Here is a 22,282-nt window from a genome sequence, read left to right on the forward strand (position 1 = left end):
GATAGAAAACTACAACAAAGCAAATAAAACCCGATTATAGAAGTGAAGGGTTATGGATGGTCATATCAAAGATAAGTTCAAGCATCATCTTGTACATGCACCTAAATGAACATTCTCAATCATCTAAAGCCTCATATCTGCACCAGAGACGATTGGATTCAGAATCCATGGCCATCGGCATCTGAAAGTTTCATGTTCTTGATCCAAAGTCCTAATCAAATCACCATTTAATATTCTCAACCATAAATAGGAAAAGTTTTCCGTGATTCTCTCTCGATAAATTTCATTCAAATCTTACTAAACCCTGTAAGTTAATGCCAAATTTGGTAAGCATTTCAGTTTTATTGGGTTGATTTGTTGCCAATTGCAGCTTAGCCAGGCCTCATTTATGTCATTAAAAAAAGCAAATATTTTGGCAAGTATTTTTCCCCAATAATTCGTTTGTTACAATAAATCACTCGAATTGGAGTTTCACAAAATTCCCAAATTTGGGTAACTAATAAAAGATTAACACAACCTTGGAATATAAATTCCCCAAGGTAAATGTTTTTTTTTTTTGTTTTTAACAGTGTCAAAGTAATCGCATGCGCCTCAAGCTTTTGGCAGTGGCTTTAGAAACAAAATATCCAACCCCGAAGCACATGATCCAAATGCCCACATCAAAGGCCCAGCTTACACCCGCCGCTTCTATATCCACCTCTTCTCCCCCACCGTCCGCTTCTCCACAACTGCAACAGAATCCACCGTCCCTTTCACTTTCTCCTTCTCTCTCCTCTGGAATATCCTCCAGCTGATCGAACCCCACCCTCCTGTTTTTTCTACACTTCCTCACTACCATCTCCACCCTCTCCCCCATCGCCAGGTCTCCCTCCACCGCCACGCAAACGTCCGCAACCGCCGCTTTACCGCCTATCATTTCGGTATTGCCACTCTCCAGCGCGCACTTGCATTCCATTTTCCACTTTTCTTCTTCTCTCCTTAAAACCCCGTTCAACACCTTTTCCTCTCTCGAGTAAACCTCGAACCGGACCCTATCCCCGGCCCGAACCCGCTCCCTGCTCCCATATATCGCCTCTCCGTCCCTCGTCTTCAATTTCACCAATCGATGGAGTGTCACGAACGCGGGAGAACCGGATCGGATAATGGAGCCGGAAATTTCTAGCCGCGCCGTGTCATTGATTCTTGGTGGGAAGAGTAGAGTGAGCGAATCGGATAACGGGTCGGCACATGAATCGAAACCCGAAAATCGAACGAAGAAAGCTTTGATCTTCAGAAGACTTTGATCGCCGGAGCGAAAGTCGTAATAATCCGCAGATCTGCACATAATTTTGTAGTTCCTTTTGGAATGAAGATGACTTTTAATGGATTCATATTCATATATGAATATAGAAATGGGATTTAGTCGGCGCCGCCGGCAGAGTAGACGTCGGTTTTGGAGAGTGAAACGAGTGGAAAGCACACGGTATTTGGTGGTGACGTGGAGAAGAAGACAAAAATATCTGCGGCTTGTCGGATTAGACTGGAGTTGCAGACCTGACTTTTGGTGGAGTTAATTATCTAGTACTTTGCGCAGTAGAGAAAGAAAATGGTTCTTTGGTTTGATGAGAATGGACGGTCGATGATCTCGTTCTGTTAATTAGGTTGGGCTTTTTTTATTATCAAATAATAATCATTTTCATTCCACAAGTGAAGTGATCACACGGTCAAACGAGGACAAATTTCTCGTAATAACAAAGTTTAATAAAGTCATAGACTTCAATTCAATACAAGATAAAACGTGAAAGGTAAGTAAAACTGTAAAACCCGAAGAGAAAAAATAAATTAAATTATTAGTCATTTAATTTTAAAAATTATAAAATAATTATTTAATTATTTAAAATTTAAAATTTTCATTTAAATCATTGAACTATTCAAAAGTTCTTATTTAAATTATTGAGCTATTAAGTTTTAAACGATTTTAGTATGCATATTTATGATGTTTAAAGTTATTCTATAAAAAAATTTAAAACTAAATAAGAAGAAAAATTTTCCAATTGATATAGACAGTGTAAATAGAGATGATATAACAGCGATTTTAATAGTTCAATAACTTATATAAAAAAATTTTAATTAATTCAAGTCTCCTCCCAATATTATTCAAAATAATAAAAAAATTTCTCTCCACTGATAGTGGAGGCAAAGACTCCATACGTTTTCAGCCGTGGAATTTAGTTCGACTGAATGGAGTCCAATGTGATTTAAGAAAATTTTCACATCACAAAAAAGTTATTAAAAAATCGAAATTTTATTCTTTAATTAACATACTAGTGATTATTTTTGCAAATAAACTGAACAATGGGAAAGAACTGACACATAAAGAACAGTAGAAGTTGGCAAGTTTCTGTCATTTCAATAATTGCAAGCAAACAAAGCTAAAAACATTTTAAATAGCTGATTTCTCAGCGTTTGCCACCATCACCCAGATGAAGTATCGAGTGCGGGCAATATAACATAGTAGATGTAAATCCCATAATTTACTTGGTTCAGGGTATTCGCCTATCAAAACACTTTGTTTCAGGCTGAAATGTCAAATAACTTGGATCCCTTCTTTAATTTAGGGTTCCATAAATGTAGCAAGGAGTTGAGTTGGGGAAAAATCAGTGAAAAAAAAGGGCAGGCAGAGTGGTTTGGTCTTAAATCTTGTCATGTAGGTTGACCACTAAATCATGGGCATCGTCGAGAAGTTTCCAGACATCCAGATGTCCGGCCATACTATTGCATTCTCTCATTATCTCATCCATGCTGCTATACTTTTCTATGATTAACTTCCTCCTTTGCAAAACACATGCTGCTATTGCATAAAGCAGGAGATCATCAGTAGGGGGAGCACGAAGTCTCATCCTCCCCCAAGCAGACCTTGCAATGCCGGCACGGATAGCTGCTTGGTCTGCCCACATCACTTCCCAGAGGCAAAGTGTCTGCTCAAAGTTCAATTCCCTCCTGAAAAGTACTACAACCATCCTATACACAAAAAAGCAGTCTTCAGCTTGAAGCTTCTCGAGGTGTCTATATAGATGGTTATCCTTACACTTGATAATCTTGGAGACAATGTTTAACTGTCTTCTAATCCCCACCTCATCAAGTCGGAAATTGTGACGAGCTCTTTTCATGAAACCTGCAAAGCACCAGAAGGCCTCAGAGTCATCCTCTACCACTGAGATGATTGGAGAGAGCAGATCACTCATCCCTTGGCAGTAACCTATCTCGGGATCGTAAAGGGCATAAGCCTCGAGAATAGAAACCAGGCGAGCTGCATGAAAAATCCTGCATGGCTCTAAATCATCATAATCTTTCAACCCAACACTCTCAGCTAACCTTTGTGCTTTCATTGTGGATACTGAAGCCTGAGATGGAGAGTAAATGATCCAGTCATCATTTGCCCTCACTGCATCAAGGAGGATAATTCTCCGCCATGTGGCAAAATCTTCATCAGTGGGGGTTGCAGACCTGCCTTCTATCTGGGAGGGAGAGGAACTACCATTATCATCTTTATGAATATCATTTTCCTCGATTATTTCAGAGGAAAGGAGAGGTGTGTTTTCATCTTCTTCAGAGGAGTCAGAATCAGATGATTCTGTCTCACCAGTACAGGCATCTTGACTAATGACTACTCTCTTACCAACCTCTCCCTCCAGAAATGAATCAGAAGATAAAGAGGTTGGATGACTATGATCACAGACGCGGTGATCAGAATCATCAAACACAGGGCTTCCTCCCTCGGTGGAGTGGGACCTCCTACCACTAACCATATCCTCCAAGCCTGGAGAATCAAAAACTTGACTGAAACACTCATTGTCTTCATTGCAGACGTTTCCAGCAGTTCCCTTCAACTTAACACTCTTCTCAGTACGTTTAAGGATTTGGTGGCACCGCTTACGCAATCTTTCATACTCTTTTCTGCATCAGAAATACGTAAACAAACAGACCTTCAATGAAAGAAAAAAGATGGGGAGAAGGGGAAAACAAATATGGTAAAGTAACAAAGCATTGGCAATTAATCTGTGTGTAAAAGAAGCACAAGAAAGAAAATAAATGATACCGTTTCTGACTTCTCAAGGAATCTCTTTCTTCCTTTGAACTGTTGAAGTCGTATCTGTTAAGCATGCAGATATCACAGTTAGGTGGTGTAACAGGTCATTTATGATCCACTTCTCAAATGCATAAGAAAACATCTCCCAAAAAATTGTGTTTTCCAGATAAATAAGTAATACAAAAAACGATTACAAATGAAGAAAAACTCAAGCAGCAAGGAAAAGAACTTAAAATGGATGCTTGAAGAATATATAATGCAAATGAATACAATAAATACTCCATTTCCCCTAAAATGGATGCTTGAAAAACTCGAGCAGCAAGGAAAAGAGCTTAAAATGGATGCTTGCAGAATATATAATGCAAATAGCAACTAGCAAGATAAAATTCTTTTAACTCAGGCTTTCTATCCACTAAAGAATCATTGAGACATAAACAGTCAGAAAAGCACCAAGATATGGTAAAAAGATGATACAATGATGTATTAGAAAAAGGAACCAGGCCACCAGACAGTGATTTGAAAGGAGTAAGCTCATAGAGAGGTCAAAGAAGTAAGAACTAAATAGTTCAAAGAAAGGGAGGTTTACTTGAATCAGAGTATAAAATGGTACATAAAAAAAAGTATAAGAATCTTACATTCCGAGGAGGAATGGCCACACCTCTGCTCTAATACTTGGATCAACACCCTGCATTAAAGGTGCAAAGAATGAATTCTCGAGAAGCAACAAATATCCACTAAAAAAAAACAATACAATGTCTAAGAAAACAAGATGAAGGTAAAGTTTTAAGTCTAAAGCAAGTTTAAAACATACTCCACTTCGAATTTTTTTCAGAAACTTGACACCACCATCAATGAGTTTCCCATCAGCAGTGAACAAATTCCTCCATTGTTTAGGTAGAAGGGCATGTTTTCTTCTCCTGTGGGACCAAGGTGATTTTAGGCTACCCCTGCAGCAAAAGAAACAAATTAATGAATCTTCTATCAAGATATAGGCTTATGAATAATAGTTCCTATAAGTTTGAATTAAGTTGACAAAACAAAAGCATAGCTTTTTTGGGTTTATGCGTGGTTCGTGAAAGATACAGTATATGAGCTTAAACACTTCTAAAATTGCAATGCATCATATGTGGAAACAAAGCTTTTGGAACACTAAACTACTAATGCTAAAAGCTAATCAGATACATGGAAGAGTCAAGACAAGTGTGGGAAAAAAATTAGCTAGTTCTGCAAATATAAACCCATTGCAAGAGTAATTACGATCACTAAGAGAGACCTTAATGAAGATGGAAACAAAGAAAAACAACTCCACAGCAACAACTAAAGAATCCAAATTTATAGTAAACATCTATCATGAAGTACTACAAAATCGAGATTCAATGGCTTTTAATCATGTCTCGGCTAATGAATTAGATTCCGAAAGTGACTACTTCTCCTCCCCAGAAGTTAGAGGAATCACAACACCTTGACTAGTTTGACCAACATAAGTGTTGAAACAGTTGAGGCTTTCAAAGATAGTTTGAAACTAAGTTGAAAAACGAACCGAATAATAATCAGATTCAGAACCTTCGGAGAGACGAAGAAACAGATAGATTGGAATCGAACTCTTATTAACAACCTAAGGAACATGATGTTGATGGAATTGATTCGACTACTTTCAGATCGGGGATTCAAGTAAGGAATAAGGATTTTTAATTTCTACAAAAATAGAAAATTGGGAATCTAACATATCCAGGCAAAAATAAGTAGAAATCTTTACTTAAAATAAATAGGGGGAAATAAGGAAAGTAGTAGTTTAAGTGGAAGAGGAAAAAGGAAACTCACCGATCAGTCGGAATTTGTTGGGAAGAAGATGAGGAAGATGACGAGGAAGAGGAAGAAGCAACGACTAATAAAACCGATCGCAAATGAATCCACGACGACGATGAAGAAGATGAAGTATTTGACGACGATGAGGAGGACGATGACGTTGATTGCGATGAAGATGTGTGAATTCGCCGCAAAGCTCGCATTAACGGTTTCTGTTCCGTAAGCATATCGATTTCTATGTGTCTTACTTTACCTAATTAATATCCAAAATCAATCTAAGCTCCCTATGCTGCGGTAATGATGGAAGTGATTTTGAATGAGAATGAACCTTTTTTTTTGTAGAATTGTTTTTTTCTTTCTTTTCCTTTTTTTTTTTATCTACAAGAGTAGACGACGGTTGCGGCGACGGCGATGCCAGCTACGGCAGTGACGGCGATCGCTATACCGAAGTTGAAACCACCGAGTTAGAAGACCAGAAACCGCCGCCACCGGTGCCAGTGCTAGCTCGCCCAAATAAGATCCATTTACCGAAATCAGCAGTAACGCCGTCACCGGATGAGAAAAAGAGCATCAAAACGGCGACGTAAGCTAAAATGACGGGTAAACCCAAGCCCAAATCCCGATTTGACTTCCGGTTTGGCTTCAGTTTCTGCTACTTCTTCTTCTGGTAGGTAAGAAAGAAGAAAGCACAAACCATCAACAAACGGAGGATCTGCTTTGGGTTTTCATTATTATTTTGATTTTTTATTTCTTTTTTTCCAATTCAAAGCTTTAAGCTCTCTTTTGATGGAAGGCAGTAACTATGAACTCTCTCTCTACCAATTATAATACTTTAACTAATATTTTATTCCCCTTCATATAACTAACTATAATATACAATTATATATTTAAATTAGTGAAAGAGAGTGATGAGAGTGACCGAGTGTTATGTAAAAAAAGTAAAAGACGTTTATCGATGAATCTGTTTTCTTGAAAAATATATTTAACAAAATGCTTCTTTTTTACGATTTATTGGAAAATAAACTCTCTTTTTGGCACAACATGAGTAACACGAAATTTTAAATAAAAATATCTTGAACCAAGGATTACTGTATTAAAATCGTTAATGTAATTTATTACTTTGATAAATTTATTTAATATTAAAATTTTATTTCAATAAAAATTTAACATTAGTAATGATTTAACTTTTAAATACTGTTACTATTTTATTTAATATGAATATTTTAATTATATAAATATAAATATTTATTTAAATATCGATTAATTTCATTTATCTTTTCTAATCGGAGGGTGTTATTATTTACTCTCGTAAATGTAAATTTTAGTTAGGCGTTGGTTGTTATTTAATTTATATAAGGTAAATTTTGTTTTGTCTTTCATAATATTTGTAATAAATATAATTTATGTTATATTTGCTTCAAATTTTAGTCAGACTTGTCTAGCAACAAAAAATGTTTTACCCAATCATTGAAATTTTCCTAAAAAAAATTATTTTCCAAAAATTGATTTTTCAAAAGTTGTTTTAGTGAAATAAACACATGTTTAATTACATATCATGTATTAAAACTATGGTCAAAATTTTAAATTGGTCTCAAACTTTAGAACGTTGTAACTTATTCTTAGAGCATGTTTGGTTGGGTGTAATGGCATAGCCATTACATCCTTATTACGTGGGCCCCACCTATTCATATGTTTGGTTGCCCGTAATTCTATTACGGCCATATTCGGTTACGGATCTATTACCTCCCTTGGCTGTAATAGCCATTTCCTGCCTCAAACCCTGATTAGGGATTCCTTCCCTATTCTTTTTTTCTATTCCATTCTCTGCCCTCGTCAATTTCTACTTCTTCCATCAATTTTTGCCTCAAACGCTGATTAGGTAATTTCCCTTTCCCTTCCATTGATTTCTGCTTCTTCTTCTCGTTTTATGGAGTTGGTTTAGATGAGGGTGCAATACGTTTGAAGCATCTTCTTCTTTTTTTCATTCTTCTTCCCATTTCCTTCCAAACTTCTCCCTATTTTTTCATGCCCAGGTCTCTCCCTCACTGGAAGTGCTATTGCTCACATTGATATTGGTTTCTTAGGGTTTTTGTTTATTTTTGAAGGATAAACCAGTGAAGTTAATCTCATGTTGAAGATCTTCAAGAAGAAAACATCTCCCAAAGGTATTTTAGATTTGATTCCATCGTTGCTTTCTTGCTCTCTTTTTTCTTTTTCCTGCATTTTGCGGTCATTCTCTAATTGCTCACTTCCTCTGTTATGTGATCATTGGTTTGTGGCACAACACCATGTATGATATGTGGTTCAGGAGAAATTGAAGGAGCCTTATTGAAATCCTTGGGGGTTGAGCGCAATGGTAAGTGTTGTAAACATATTGCTTGCAGTTATACACATATCATGTAAAACTCATGTCAGAGTTTGAAGTTTTAGATTGTATTGAATATGAAGTATCTATTGTTTTTATCATTTAGAGGTAACAAATGACGGTTTATTCTCTGTTGGAGAAATGGAATGTATGGTAAGTCTTTCCCTTTACATGTTTACTTCTTTTTTTCTCTATAATGCCAAATTTTATTAGAAAATCTATTTATGCTAACCTTTTTTTTTCCTTAATCACTCTCACAAATTTAACAGCTTTGTAAATGTTTTCTCTGAGGATGTTGTGTAAATGTTCCTATGATTGCAGTTGCTGATTACACCAATGGATCTGAAGGTTATACGTATAATTACTATGTGGGTTTCTGTAGAGTTCTTTTCGACTTGCCTGATTAACCATAACTAGGCAGTGTGCTCAATTGATAACCTACTGGAATTTTAATATGTGCATTGCCATATTTAAACAATGCAGGAAGATGTTACTACTCAACAAGTTGTTGAGATAGTTGAGATAGTTGCAGTGGGATTTTGCCAAGAGAACTGATGCCTCAAAGTGTTACTGCAAGGCTTCCAACCTCAGAGGAGCTCGATGCCTATGCACATGAGCAATGGGAGGTGTGACTTTCACCTATTTTTTTCATCGATTCATTGGCATAATTTATGTTCTTAATGGTAGTGTATGTGAAGCGGAATTATGCAATTAGTTTTGAATTTGCTCAACTGTTTAGTTTTAATGTTTGAGTCTTCTTACTTGACTTTGTTAAGCGGTGTTTCTTCTTTAACTTATAAGTTCAGATAAGTGAAAATCAACGAAGCTTGACTCTTCCACGATGAAAATTTTTCAGCGTGGTCTTTTGCATCAGAGGTGCTATATCCTGCCATGAACTTTAGCTTCATTTCTTTTATGCAATAGATATTGAGGGTTCTATATCTCACGATTGGTGTCATGATGTATTTATGTCTGTTTTTACAGAGATTAAAGAAGCTCCAAGATTAACTGATAGTGGTTTCCAATTCTTGGCGTGCATCATGAAACTCATGGCCCTTTTGCCTCTTTTCTGTGTAATTATAAGGAAATCTACAAGAACTTCAGTCATTGTTAGGCAAGCTGAGCGAGATGCGATACGTGCTGCTCTGCAGGCAACAATGAAGGCAATTTTTCTGTTTATTATTTTCTTCTTTTATAGGAAAATATTTCTAGTAGACATTGTTATATCAAAAATGGGAAAATAAAATGGATCATGGTTTATCTTTAGTTCCGGTTTATCTTTAGTTCTCAATTTGGGAGAATGTCCTACACTTCATAAGCACCATGTGCTGATTGAGTTTGTATGATCTGATTGAGACAATTCCTTTTGGCTTTTGGAACATATTTTTACCTTCAAATAACTTTTTGTTTCACTTCCTAGAATTTTATTTAGGAGAAATTGATAATGCTATCACTCGTAGCCCCTAACATAGCTAGTAATTTTAAGATATGAACCGCTAGAATGCTCAAGTTTTTAGCTTGCTGATCTTAGATGTGAGTCTGTTGTTGGAGTCTTTGAGAATCCTCAAATTAATGTTGCACTTTCTTGAAGTTCATATTGTCAATGATAAATTTTGTTCATCACATTTTGACAGGTCCGATGGAAAAGAGGTTATGGTGGACAACCAATATTTTAAAACTAACAATCCACTGCTGGTAATGGATCATTTTCTTGCTCGATCTTTTCCTTCATTAAGTTGACTTAAAGAGTGACAATTCTTGCTCGTTTGTTTTTTTATTCCATTGCGCTTAATCGACTTCTATGAGCAACATCTTAAGTATAGCCTCCATCTTGATCACCTAGGCGTATTTAGTGTATTGATGAAGTCAAGGCATATACCGATTTTGTTTGTGTATGCATTGTTGTAACTCTATTACATTAGTCGCAGAAGATAGAGCAGGATAAGCAAGAGCTCTCATTTTCAAGTGCCAAACTGACTGATATAACGATAGCTCTCTCTTATAACTACCATTAGTGTGCCTTAATTGGACATTTAGCGTGGTTATGATTACCATTAGTGTTGTTTAATTGGACATTTAACGTTGTTATAACTACCATCAAACTTTCCTCATATAAAGTGTGATGAAGCTCACTTGAAATACCATTTTTTTTTTTGTCTTTTTTCTCCATGTAGACCACACAATGAGCTTGGCCTGGTGAAGAAACCTATTTTTTGTGCTGAATTTTACTATGAGCCTATTTGCCTGCAATGGTAGGGTCGTTCCCTTGGTATCCTATACCTAGCAATATTGCATTGTATAGAGTCCTATGCTGTATTAGTTTGTTTTTAATGAATATATAGTTTTCCCATTTGCAATCAGAAGTTACATTTCTAGTAGATTTAAGAATATATGTTCTTTTTTTTTGCAATTTATCATAGGGTTAATGCACTATTTGCCTTTCAAAGTAGCATCCAATTATCATTTTGGTATCTAAAGAATTTTTTGTATCAGTTTGGTATTTGAAGTTTTTAATTAGGTATCACTTTATTCACAAGTTAACTTCGTTTAAAAACAAGATTTATTAGTAAGTTAATTATGTTTATGCATAATATAATTCTCAAGTTATATTATGCTTTTAGTAAATTCATATAAGAATATTTATTGTTAAGAATTTTATGAAATTATATATCATTATTAAATTATATTTAATATAAATTATTTTAAATTATACAAATTCATATAAGAAAATTTATTATCAAGAATTTTATGAAATTATATATTATTATATTATATTTAATAATAATTATTTTAAATTATACAAATTCATGTAACAAAATTTATTAGTAATAATTATTTTAAATTTTATTAAATCATATATTTTAATTAAAATATATTTAATAATAATTATTTCAAATTATATTTTATAGTATCATATATTATGATTTTAGTAAATTCATATAAGAATATTTATTATTAAGAATTTTATTAAATTATATATTTTAATTAAAATATATTTAATAATAATTATTTCAAATTATATTTTATAGTATCATATGTTATGATTTTAGTAAATTCATATAAGAATATTGATTATTAAGAATTTTATTGAATTATATATTTTAATTAAAATATATTTAATAATAATTATTTCAAATTATATTTTATAATATCATATATTATGATTTTAGGAAATTCATATAAGAATATTGATTATTAAGAATTTTATTAAATTATATATTTTAATTAAAATATATTTAATAATAATTATGTTAAAATATGATTAAATTATTTATTATTGATATTAATAATCTTATTAAAATTTAATAACAATAACAATAATCATTTACCTAAACAAATTTCTGCTAAGGGTATTCTAGTCATTTTAGTTTTTTCCCTTATGCTATTACACCTCCATCCCATTCAACCAAACACAAGAATACTATTACGCCACTATTCCATTACATTTAACTAAACAATTGAATTGCTATTACGCCTCTACTCCATTACGCATCTATTCCATTGTGCCTCTATTCAATTACAGCGAACCAAACGTGCCCTTAAATTATCATTATCATATAAATCTAGTTATTCTATCAGCTTAGCCTTTAATTTTGATATTAAATGTTAATTAAAAATGGCGTGAATTATATTCAAATACATGAAATAAATTGTAACTAAATGTGGATCTATTACATGAACCGTTTAGATATGACGTATTAATAACAATAATCCTCCTAACATTTCATTGGCAATCTCTTTTTTTCTTTAAATGTCATATCCATGTCGTAAATACTAATATATTTACAATTTAGTCTATTATTTTAAATATACGCTACATTATATCCAAACTAACATGTAATGACTAAATTGATTGTTGGGCTGTCAGATCTTATTAGTCCAATTCTAATACATTTAGGATTTATTATAATGTTTTGAAGTTTAAAGATCAATTTAGAATTTATTTAATAATTTAGGGACGTTACACAAAATTAACCAAAGGACGTCTCCCATTGTGGACAATAGTTGGTTGGGTCTATTAGCTCCGCCCAGTTTTCGGTTTTCCTTAATTTAACGGAAATTCATTTTGTCAGGACAATAAATCGACCTTGATTTGTTTTCTTTGTTTCCTTTAATTTATACTACATCGATTAATATGTTTATAGAGTTCTTAATTTTTGTTTGTTTATCAGTACAATAATAAATTTAGCCCCTAATATTTATATTTTTATAAAATTAAATTTTAATTTTCTTAAGTTAAATATGTTCTTCAACCTTTTAAAACAAACTAAATTTTACCATTGAGTCAAAATTGACCATCTACATTTCAAAAAGAGTTGGTTTTTTGTTTGTAATGAAAATATTGATTAAAACGTTAAAATTTTAAACATGACAGCTTATATGGCAATCTATGTATACTTCATGCTATTTTTTAATTTTATTTTTGAATATTCTTATAAATTTAAATTATTTGTTGATGTGGATAAATAATGTCATGTCAGCATGAAGTGCATGTGGACTAGAGGTGATCATGGGTTGGGTTACTCGGCCCGGCCCGACGGCTCGCCCGAAAAATTGAAGGGTTCGAGTAAAAATATAGGCCCAAAATATGGGTTTGGGCAAAAAACGAGGCCCGTTTAGAAAACGGGCCGGGCCTCGGGTAAAACTTTTTTAGCCCAGGCTTGGCCTAGCCCGAATTATATATTAAATATATATTTTTTTATTTTTAATCAAATATATATTTTTTTTAATCAAATATTTATTTAATATGGGTCGGGCCGGGTTGGGCTTGGACTTAGCAATTTTCTTTTGGGCCGGGCTTGAGCAAATTTTTAGGCCCATATTTCTACCTGGGACTGGCCCGAGTCTAAAAAATGGGCCTAAAATTTTGTTTGGGCCCGGCCCATGATCACCTCTAATGTAGACTACACAGGTCGTCACGCCAACATGGTTAAAAAAATAATATATTAGTTAGCATTTTAATTAAAATAAAAAATAATTTGACTTTTTTCAATATTTTTAGAGTAGGACCAGTGGTTATATTGGTTAAGTCACCGTTCACTGTTCCAATTGATTTGATAAAAAATAAAAAATCTGGTTCAATCAATTCAAAGTTTTTGCTTGAAATGATGCTCGATCCAATTCATCTTATCATTTAGTTCGATCCGATTTGAAATAATTTACATTTTTTTAAAAGATTAATGACCAAGATATATGTTGAGGGCTAAAATTATTATTATGCAGTTGTAAAATGTTATTTTTTTTTCAATTTAGCAGTTATAATAAATAATAAATATTTCATTTTTATAATTATTTTCCAATTTCATAAAAAATCCAAAAACTACCGTTCGTGCAAATGAATGTGGAAACACGTAAAAACGCTTCACTTAAAGACATGCGACAAAGCCATGTCTTAAATATATCAGGCATTCACTTGAGTGTTTCAACAAACATTCATCAACCTCCACTTTCACCCTTCAAAACCCACCAATAAAAAAATACGCAACAAACGACGGTTAAAATTAAAACAAAACCAAAAAAAAAAAAAAGATTTAAAACAATTTATGTATTCATATACTTTGCTTGTTGCGGTTGTATTTAGGATATTTTATAAAATCGAAACGATAAAATTAAAATAAATTTAAAAGTTAATTCTATCAAATAATCACCTTAATTCATAAATTTTAGAATATTTTAATTACATCCTTAAATTATTGATGTTTTATAGATAAAATCATCATTACTAGAATCGTTAATTTCAACATTAAATGAAACCTTAGATCTTAAGCGACATGATTTAAAATAAATACTTTAAAGAAAAAAAATGTTGTAAAAATCTCGATTGTAAAAATTATCATTCACTCTCTTTATTTTCGATTTTACTTTATATTTAAGTTTTAATTTTAAAATTATGTGAAAGCATCTTAATTTTCTTTAAAAATTTATTTTAAATTATATCACAAAAGATATTACATATCATTTAATAGTTAAATTGACGATTTCAACAATAAAAAACTCAATTGATATAACATTGATAATTTACAATGTAATTAAAATATTTTAAAATTTAGATACCAAACTAAAATAAAAACCATAATTTGGAGATGTATGATATAATTAATTTTAAATTTAAATTTACTATTAAAACAACATGTCATTGATATTTTTCATGTGTGTTGATGAGTGAGCATGGGTGTGAAAGTGATGTTTATTCCATGTACAATAAATATGGTTGCAGATTTTATGACAACATTAGGAAGAAATGTTTCTCTTAGTTTGAGAATTTACGATATTTTCCAATATGATTGAGATAAAAATTCTATAAAATAATGTTGGTATCAGATATAATTCTTGTTATGACTAAATATATTTAGCTTTTTTTTATCTAAAAAGACCAGAAATAATGAAGGTAGGTTAAAGAGAAATAAGTTGGTAGGGGAAGGACTTCTGATCACATGGCTATATGTAAGACGTGGAGGAAGGGTTAGGAAATAGCATGGGCCATGGGAGACAAAGGCCACATTTATGCCGCATCACATGCCATTTGCTTCGCCTTCCACTACTATCTAAAACTTGTAATATAAAAAAAAAAAAAACACTCTAATCAAGTTACATAAGAATTAATAAATATATTATAAAAAATCAGTGTTTTTTGAATTAGATTTATGGTCGAATTAATTAGGGCATTGTTTCTCGATTTAACTGGTTTAAAATAAATAAATTATGTAATTTTTTTAAAAATATTGAGGAGTTGTAAAATATGATTCAATCAATTTGTACCAATTCATGAATTCTTTAATTTTTTTGCTCTGTTTTGGATCGATATATTAACAGTTAGTCTGGTTCGAAAACGTGAAATTATAGAAAAGTATTAAAATTTAAAAATTTTTTAATCCCATTTAATAGTTTATGTGATATTCTTGGAGTTTTTTTTTTCCTCCAAGAAAGCAATTTTTTTTTCTCCAAGAAAGCAACTTTTAGTGTTTAAATTTCGGTATTTGCAATTTATTTTCCTATTCTCTTGTAGTAATCTTTTTTATACTCAAAGTATTGGTTTTTTTTTTTTTATCTGCACGAGTCCCTTCTATTTCCAAACATTTAAAAATTGAATGGTGGAAAAGAAAGGAGGGGAAGGGCTGGTTTGGTATAGATGTGATTTCAGTGTTTTTTTTTAGACGAAAAACATTGAAGAAAATGAGTTTAGTTGAATTTTGAAAAAAATATCTAAAAATTAAATAATAACAAAAAAAGTTTCATATTTTTAAATCTGAAAAAAAGTTGAAATAAATGTTCTTTACCTTCAATTTATTTGATTCTAGTTTAAACTCTATAAACACACAAAAACAAATTATAAACATTAAAATATTAACTCGTTCCAATTAAAATAAATATCAAGCATACTGTCATGTTTTCAATTATGAAATTTCTAATTTTAAAAATAAAAAAATTAAAAATCAAATAAAAAATTCTGTAATCGAATATAGCTTACATTTTGACGATAAATACTAATATTACTAAATTGAACTATGACTTTTAGATAATAATAATAAAATAAACAAGAGAGTGATTAGGTTTTAGTTTAATTGTCATTGTTGTTATTACAACGTGACTTAGGCTTAAGCATGCAATATCTTCCATTTAAGAATAAGGGATTATGAATATTTTAATTATTGTATTAAAACATTTTGGCACAACGATATATTTAGTCTTCAATATTTATAATTTTTATTAATTTGGTTATTATTCTTTTTTAATTAATTTTGGTCCTCAACCTTTTAAAAGAGTTAAACTTGATCATCAATCTTTCAAAAGAGTTGAATTTTTGTTTTTGACGAGAATACTGATTAAGACGTTAAAATTCTAAACATGGTAACCCGCATTTCAATCTATACGTACTTTATGTTAAATTTTGAATGTTTTATAATTTTAAATGATTTCTTAATGTGGCATATGAGAAAATTAATGTTATGTTAACATGAAGTACATATAAACTGCTATGCAGATTACCATGCCAACATTGTTGAAAAATAATGTTTTAATCAGTATTTCTATTAAAAAAACGATTTAACTCTTTATAAAAGATTAATAGTAAAAATTGAATAAAATAAATAAAATTTAAATTGACAAAAAAAATAAAAATTAAAAGATAAATTTATGAATTCCGTATCAAAATTTTATCAAACTACTTGGATTAGCAATGCATTTTGAGAATAATATTAATTCCTCTGAGTTTCTCAAAGGTGGAATGACGAGGAATAGGGCATTATTTCCCGTAAAAGGAGCGGATGCCATGATTAGGCAAAGGGTCCATCGATAAGATGTGGGCTAGGCCTTCAATGGAATCACGATGCTGTTGGTAGCGATATTAGATCCAGTGATCACTTAACCAACAAAAATCATGGAACTCTGTCACTTGTTCATTTGACACTCCAAACCCTCTGGACCCCAAAAGAGAATCCTAAAATAATCTAGCCTTAAAAAGCAATTATGCATTTTCCAACAACCCATTTTACATCATATATTAATTTAATTTTAAATATATATATTTTTGTATTGATTGATTTCCAAACTCTTTCATAAACAAGCCCATGAAGTGTCTAATATAAGCTTTCGGAGATGAGTTTTGGTTCAGCAATTTACAATGTACATAATTTGTCCTTTCAGACTTTCAACGATGTGTTCTCACTCTATTTTCATGCACACAGAAATTTCAATAGAATAGGGACAACACTAAGCTTACTGATAAATTTATTGACTAAATGAACAACACTTTACAAACTTTCATAAGTGAAAATCTCTCAACAATTAGATTTAATAACATAGTGTTAATAACAATTTTTTAATTTTTTAAGGTTTTAATTTTAAAATAAAATTAAAAATACATAAGTAATTTTATGGTAAAATTTATTGTTTTAAAATTATTTTTCCTAAACAAATTGGTATTTTAATTAACTAATCACACAAACTCGATTAAAAAATTAAAAAAAACGTCATTACAAAGGAATAAAAGTCCGTAGTTTATGTTGAATCAAGCGTAAAATTGATATAAATTTCGGTTAAAAATTTGAACAACACTCCATTTTCGGTTAAACTCTATTATCAAATCAATTTGATTAATTTTAAATTTATATGGTTAAATTTAACTATTAGTTTTATATTATGCATAAATTATAGATTTAATCCATATTTTTCGATCGTATTATTCTTAGTCTTTATGTTTTTTCAAATTAGAATTTCGGTATTGACACAAACGACAACCAATTAAATCAATTAATCGACTTTTTTTGAATAATATGAGGAAATGGTATAGTTTGTACAGGTTTTAAAATAACATAACTTAACAAATTTAATAACTAAATTTGGTCATTTTTTAAATTTTAAAATTTGAAAGGTACAAGAACTAAAAATAATCAAATTAAAATATGAGGACTAAATCTATAACTTTCACATAGTAGAACTACTGATAGAAGAATTTAACCCTCCATTTTATCTTTTTTTTTTAAAAGGAGGTAAATTTATAGTGAGACAACATGTGAAGGGCAAAGGAGTTAGCACTCGGTTTTGGAGTCACGTCGAAAGGGGGAAAAGCAAAGGGTGGAAGTATTGTGGTTTTGAGTGGGCGACGTTGTGGTCATAATTCATATGTAGCCCACTTACCATTCCCAAGGTAATAATTTTTTGCTGCTTTGCAATTAGAACAGTTTTGGGAAATCGGGTTTTCTTATAATTGTTTTAAGAAAAAGGAGCTGCTATTGATTTGATTATTACAATGGCACTGGCATATAATCAGTTTTGTTGAGTGGAACATGTTGGGGAGCAGCTATTTTGAAAGCTGTTGGTTGGTCACTTGGTGCAAATATTCCCCATTTGATATCTTGGTCAGGTGAGATTGCAACAGAAATGTCCACATCTGTTCATTTTTGTTTCAAGCTGGGCTTTCCTGACCCGTTTGTTTGGGTTGGGCTCTTGTGCTTCACCATTTTAGTTGTCTATATGATTTGTTTTCAAGAATGGAAGAAAAGGGTTCGGACCAGTCGGCCTTGAAGTGGTTTTAATGTATGATGTACTTGATTAGGTAAGTCTAAAATCATTTAGAATTTGGATTTGTTCCTAATGTGAACTTGTGGCTTAAGATTTTGTCTTTGTTAATAAGGTTAAAAGATTCTATAGGAAAAGTGGAGAAGGCGAAATTTGATTTGACTTGGGCCCTTTTGTCAAAATCATGTTCAACTTGATGTTTAGAATGAACTTGGATGGGTTTCCAATCTAATATTCAATCTAAACCAGAAACTAATGTGTAAAACTGTTGGTTTAAGAACCATGACTACAGCCAGGCGCTAAAGCTGGGATTATAGATTTCACAACCATTTTAGAGGCAAAGTGATTGAACCATGATGTGTGTTTGGTTTGGGTCATATGGGATAATGGAGAATCTTTGGGGTCCCCCAAGATATTAAGCTAATTTATAAAAATAAAAATAAAAAAGCCTTAAAAGAACGCAATGGATAAAGATGGATGATGGAAGATGGGAGATTGGCAGGGCTTACTGATCATATTCACGTGCCTGATGTCAGTGCCACGTCCTTCCTCCTGCATAATCCATATTTAGTAACACGTAATAATTAAATGATTAATATGTACCATTTTGTTTTTCTTTTTAAAAAGAAAAATAAATTCGAATATATACGAACAAAAGAAGCATAATAATTTTTTTGGTCTTTTAATTTTATCGAATTATTTTAAAATAGATGAAAAAATATTAATTTTAACTAATATAATATATATATATATATATCACGACAAAAACACGATAAAAGAAGCAACACACGTGATTGTAATGTATAATCGGTTTATTTGCTTTGTTTTCTGAAGAGGTATGTACCAACCACGTGGCCTTAGCTTTCACCGTATTAACTTTTGCTTTCATTCTTGAAACTTCCGAGTCATTTTCACTGAATAGTAATCTACCACCAAAAAAGATAGGATGAAAGAGAACAATGTCAAATGGTCAAAGCTTTTTCTTTTCTTATATTTTTATTATTTCATTTTGGGTAAACTTGCATTTCTTTTTTGAATTTGGTTACTTATATTTAAATTTATATATTTTCTTTTAACACTAGTAGGCTGGCAATAATACGATCACGACTAGTTTCAAAATATGATGAATATAACAAGGATAGGCATTGGTCCAAACTCCAAACCATCGTGAGCTACGAGACTAAGTCTACCTAATCTTCAATGTACTACATAGGGGGTCGTCACATAAGACAAAGAGTAATGGGCGCGTGTCTTCTTTGTGGACATGGTTGGTTTCTGAACACCAAAGTGGTGGGTCTTTGCGTTGCTGCATCCATTTCCTTATTGTTTGGAATTATGTATTTGTTTGGTTTCTTTTCTCCCAAATTCTTCCATATCAACAGACCCACTTTTGTTTTTTGTTCTGTATATAATCTCATTCCACCACTCTTTACTGCAGTTCCCTCATGTTTGGAGGTCACAATCAATACTAATACCTTTTTATACTTTGGGGGTTAAAAAAACACCCTTGTATTCCTCATTTCTTTAATATATCATCTTTAGGTTAAAGCCTTCTTTCTCATAGTATATTATATCTGCCCAATGTCCAAACATACAAAAACAGGTAGATTAGGAAAATATTATATAATAATATCTGTCCACTACCAATAGCTAAAATTATTAAACTTCAAAAGCTATCTAAAACATGACATGTATTATTTAACCATATACATTTTATTTTTCTGTTATAAGTTCAAATATTGGAATCCATATTGTTAGAAAGATTTTAGTTGAATACTATTTTGACTCCAACTAAACTAAACTTAAATAGTAAAACAAATGAGTCCATCTATAAAAACCTTATAAAATCCTCTGAAATTCAAGCACTGCAATTCCTTTCCAAGAAACTTATGGAGCTAACCGGAACTAAAGAATTCCATTGGTCTATCTGTATGTGTGTATAGATATGACCGAGGATCCAGACATGCGTAATGATATGGAGGAGGAGGAGGAGGGAAAGGACAAAGGCATGAGATGTTGGAGTGTTGGGTGATAGGATAAGATTTGAGTTATGAGCAAAGTTTAAGTGCTCACGGCTTTTAGTTGTCCATATTGTGGCCGACGTGGCGGAAAAAACATTTACTTCAATGGATCCACTTGCGTTTGATGTGTCTACATTTTGACGAGGAAGAGGATGCCAGGTCATGCCCCATGCATCAAGACAAAACCAGAACCAGAAACAGAAACGAAAGGAAAACAAAATCATATTGGCTTCATACAATACAAGTTGGAAATGGATATTTGATTGAGAATTTCGATTTTAACAAACTTAATAACTGATTTAATTATTTTTCCTTTATTAATATATTTTAACTTTTGAACTTTTGATTTTTAAAATTTACATATATTTTTAAATATTAATGTATTGCATTTTTTATAGAGGGAAAAGAATTTAATCTCGAATTTCTCAAAACGAATCGATGATGTTATTTGGATAGATCAAGTTGATTTCGAGTTAGATTCATTTGAATCGGATTAATTTAGCTTTTAAATCTTTTAGATTATTCGGGTTTAAATTTTTTTAGGGGTATTCCTCATCTGTTTTACCGTCTTTGTTCAGGGTACATATTTGCTCCTCCACAAAATATTGTATTCAAGGTTTGAGCTTGTGTCTCCCATTAAAAATGTAATGTGTCTTACCATTATACTTAACACATGTTGGTCCATTTAACACATTTTTATTTTTTGAATCAAATGATTTTATATCCAAGTTATTTGTATTTTATGCACAATAATTTAATTTACTAAGTTAAATAAATGATTTAATTGATTAGAAAATTAATAATTATAAAAATAAGTTTGGAAAATAAGATTTAATAACTTATTCTAAATTTAGATGAATTAATCTATAATATACCAAAGTCTTTCGAACAAACGAAAATAACTATATGATTCAACTTATATTTAAAATATCATTATAAATATTTTATCGTTAACAACATTTATTTAATTAAAATATTGATATTTTAATAACATTTACCTATTCTAAATTGTTTGAATGAGCATAAATTAATGAGTTTTCATCTATCATCTTTATTTTGATAATCAATGAAAATCAAAATTTGATCCTATCATTATTATTATGGGAGATTCAAGAAAAGGAATCAACCTTTGATTTATAAAAATAAAAATTAAAATCAATATTTAATCTTTTCTTTTATATGTTTAACATTTATCTAATGAGCAAAACCAGTGATATGTTTAAATTAAACAAATATTTAATTTAAGTTTGGCTTAAACCTTCTTATTCAAGTTATTTTGAATCAATTATTTTATATTTGAATTGAATTAATTTCGAGTTTAAATCAAATTGAGTTTAAGTTATGTATAAATATTAATTTACTCAAAGATGATTTTTAATTTGAAAAACAAAACCTGAATCATCCCTACTTCAAATAAAAATATATTCAAATCATATATAGTACGTTAATTATTTAAATTGGGTCTCGACTTTTTAAGTGTTGCTCACATAAAGGTCAAACCTTTTTTAAAATGCTTAAATAAAACCCAACCTATTCGAAATTGTTCAAATAAAGGCTTCTCAAGTTTTGATTGTCAAGTTTCAAATTATGTATCAATTATTTTCGTTGACTAGTTAAGAAGTTCAAATAAAGGGCATGAATGTTACTAGTTAATAAGTTTATTTTTCGTTGACTCCCAAAAATTCAATAAAAAAGTTCAAGAACAAAAGGTCTTAGATGTACATTATATTGGCCTTTTGGGACCAATGCACGAATCCACCCTCTTGACTTGGTTCTTACTAGTTCATTGGACTACAATGGCTTATAAAAAATGGGTCTTAGGGTCTTTCTTTTAGTAACCCCTAGTTTAAGTGTTGTTTGATAAGTTGAAAAATGAAGTATTGAAAATTTAACTACTGAATTTAAGTTATAAATTTGTTTGATGTATTACTTAAATTAATTACGGAATACACTTAGATTGTTTGATAAATATAAATTTTAAATTATAAAAATAAATTCTACATT

The 22,282-nt window shown here is 31.2% G+C and overlaps 3 protein-coding genes across 3 annotated transcripts; 1 reads left to right on the top strand and 2 right to left on the bottom strand.

Moving 5' to 3' along the window:
• Nucleotides 1–571: 571 nt before the first annotated feature.
• On the bottom strand, nucleotides 572–1,324 carry LOC105765344 (uncharacterized). Its single transcript, XM_012584380.2, has one exon. It carries the CDS (start codon nucleotides 1,322–1,324, stop codon nucleotides 572–574), a length of 753 nt encoding a protein of 250 aa, XP_012439834.1.
• Nucleotides 1,325–2,358: 1,034 nt separating this feature from the next.
• LOC105765338 (rab GTPase-activating protein 22) lies at nucleotides 2,359–6,716 on the bottom strand. The gene is made up of 5 exons (XM_012584373.2): nucleotides 5,891–6,716; nucleotides 4,881–5,016; nucleotides 4,705–4,754; nucleotides 4,079–4,132; nucleotides 2,359–3,936 (listed from the first exon to the last, which is right to left on the bottom strand). Exons 1-5 carry the CDS (start codon nucleotides 6,100–6,102, stop codon nucleotides 2,673–2,675), a joined length of 1,716 nt encoding a protein of 571 aa, XP_012439827.1. The 5' UTR covers nucleotides 6,103–6,716; the 3' UTR covers nucleotides 2,359–2,672.
• On the top strand, nucleotides 6,162–8,914 carry LOC105765346 (NADH dehydrogenase [ubiquinone] flavoprotein 2, mitochondrial). The gene is given in 6 exon segments (XM_052625315.1): nucleotides 6,162–6,169; nucleotides 6,261–6,458; nucleotides 8,143–8,231; nucleotides 8,347–8,393; nucleotides 8,510–8,608; nucleotides 8,724–8,914. Coding segments are annotated over 6 exon segments (513 nt in total). The 3' UTR covers nucleotides 8,796–8,914.
• Nucleotides 8,915–22,282: the final 13,368 nt, after the last annotated feature.

Source organism: Gossypium raimondii, chromosome 12 (assembly GCF_025698545.1).
Source record: "Gossypium raimondii isolate GPD5lz chromosome 12, ASM2569854v1, whole genome shotgun sequence".
In the NCBI taxonomy this organism is placed as follows: domain Eukaryota; kingdom Viridiplantae; phylum Streptophyta; class Magnoliopsida; order Malvales; family Malvaceae; genus Gossypium; species Gossypium raimondii.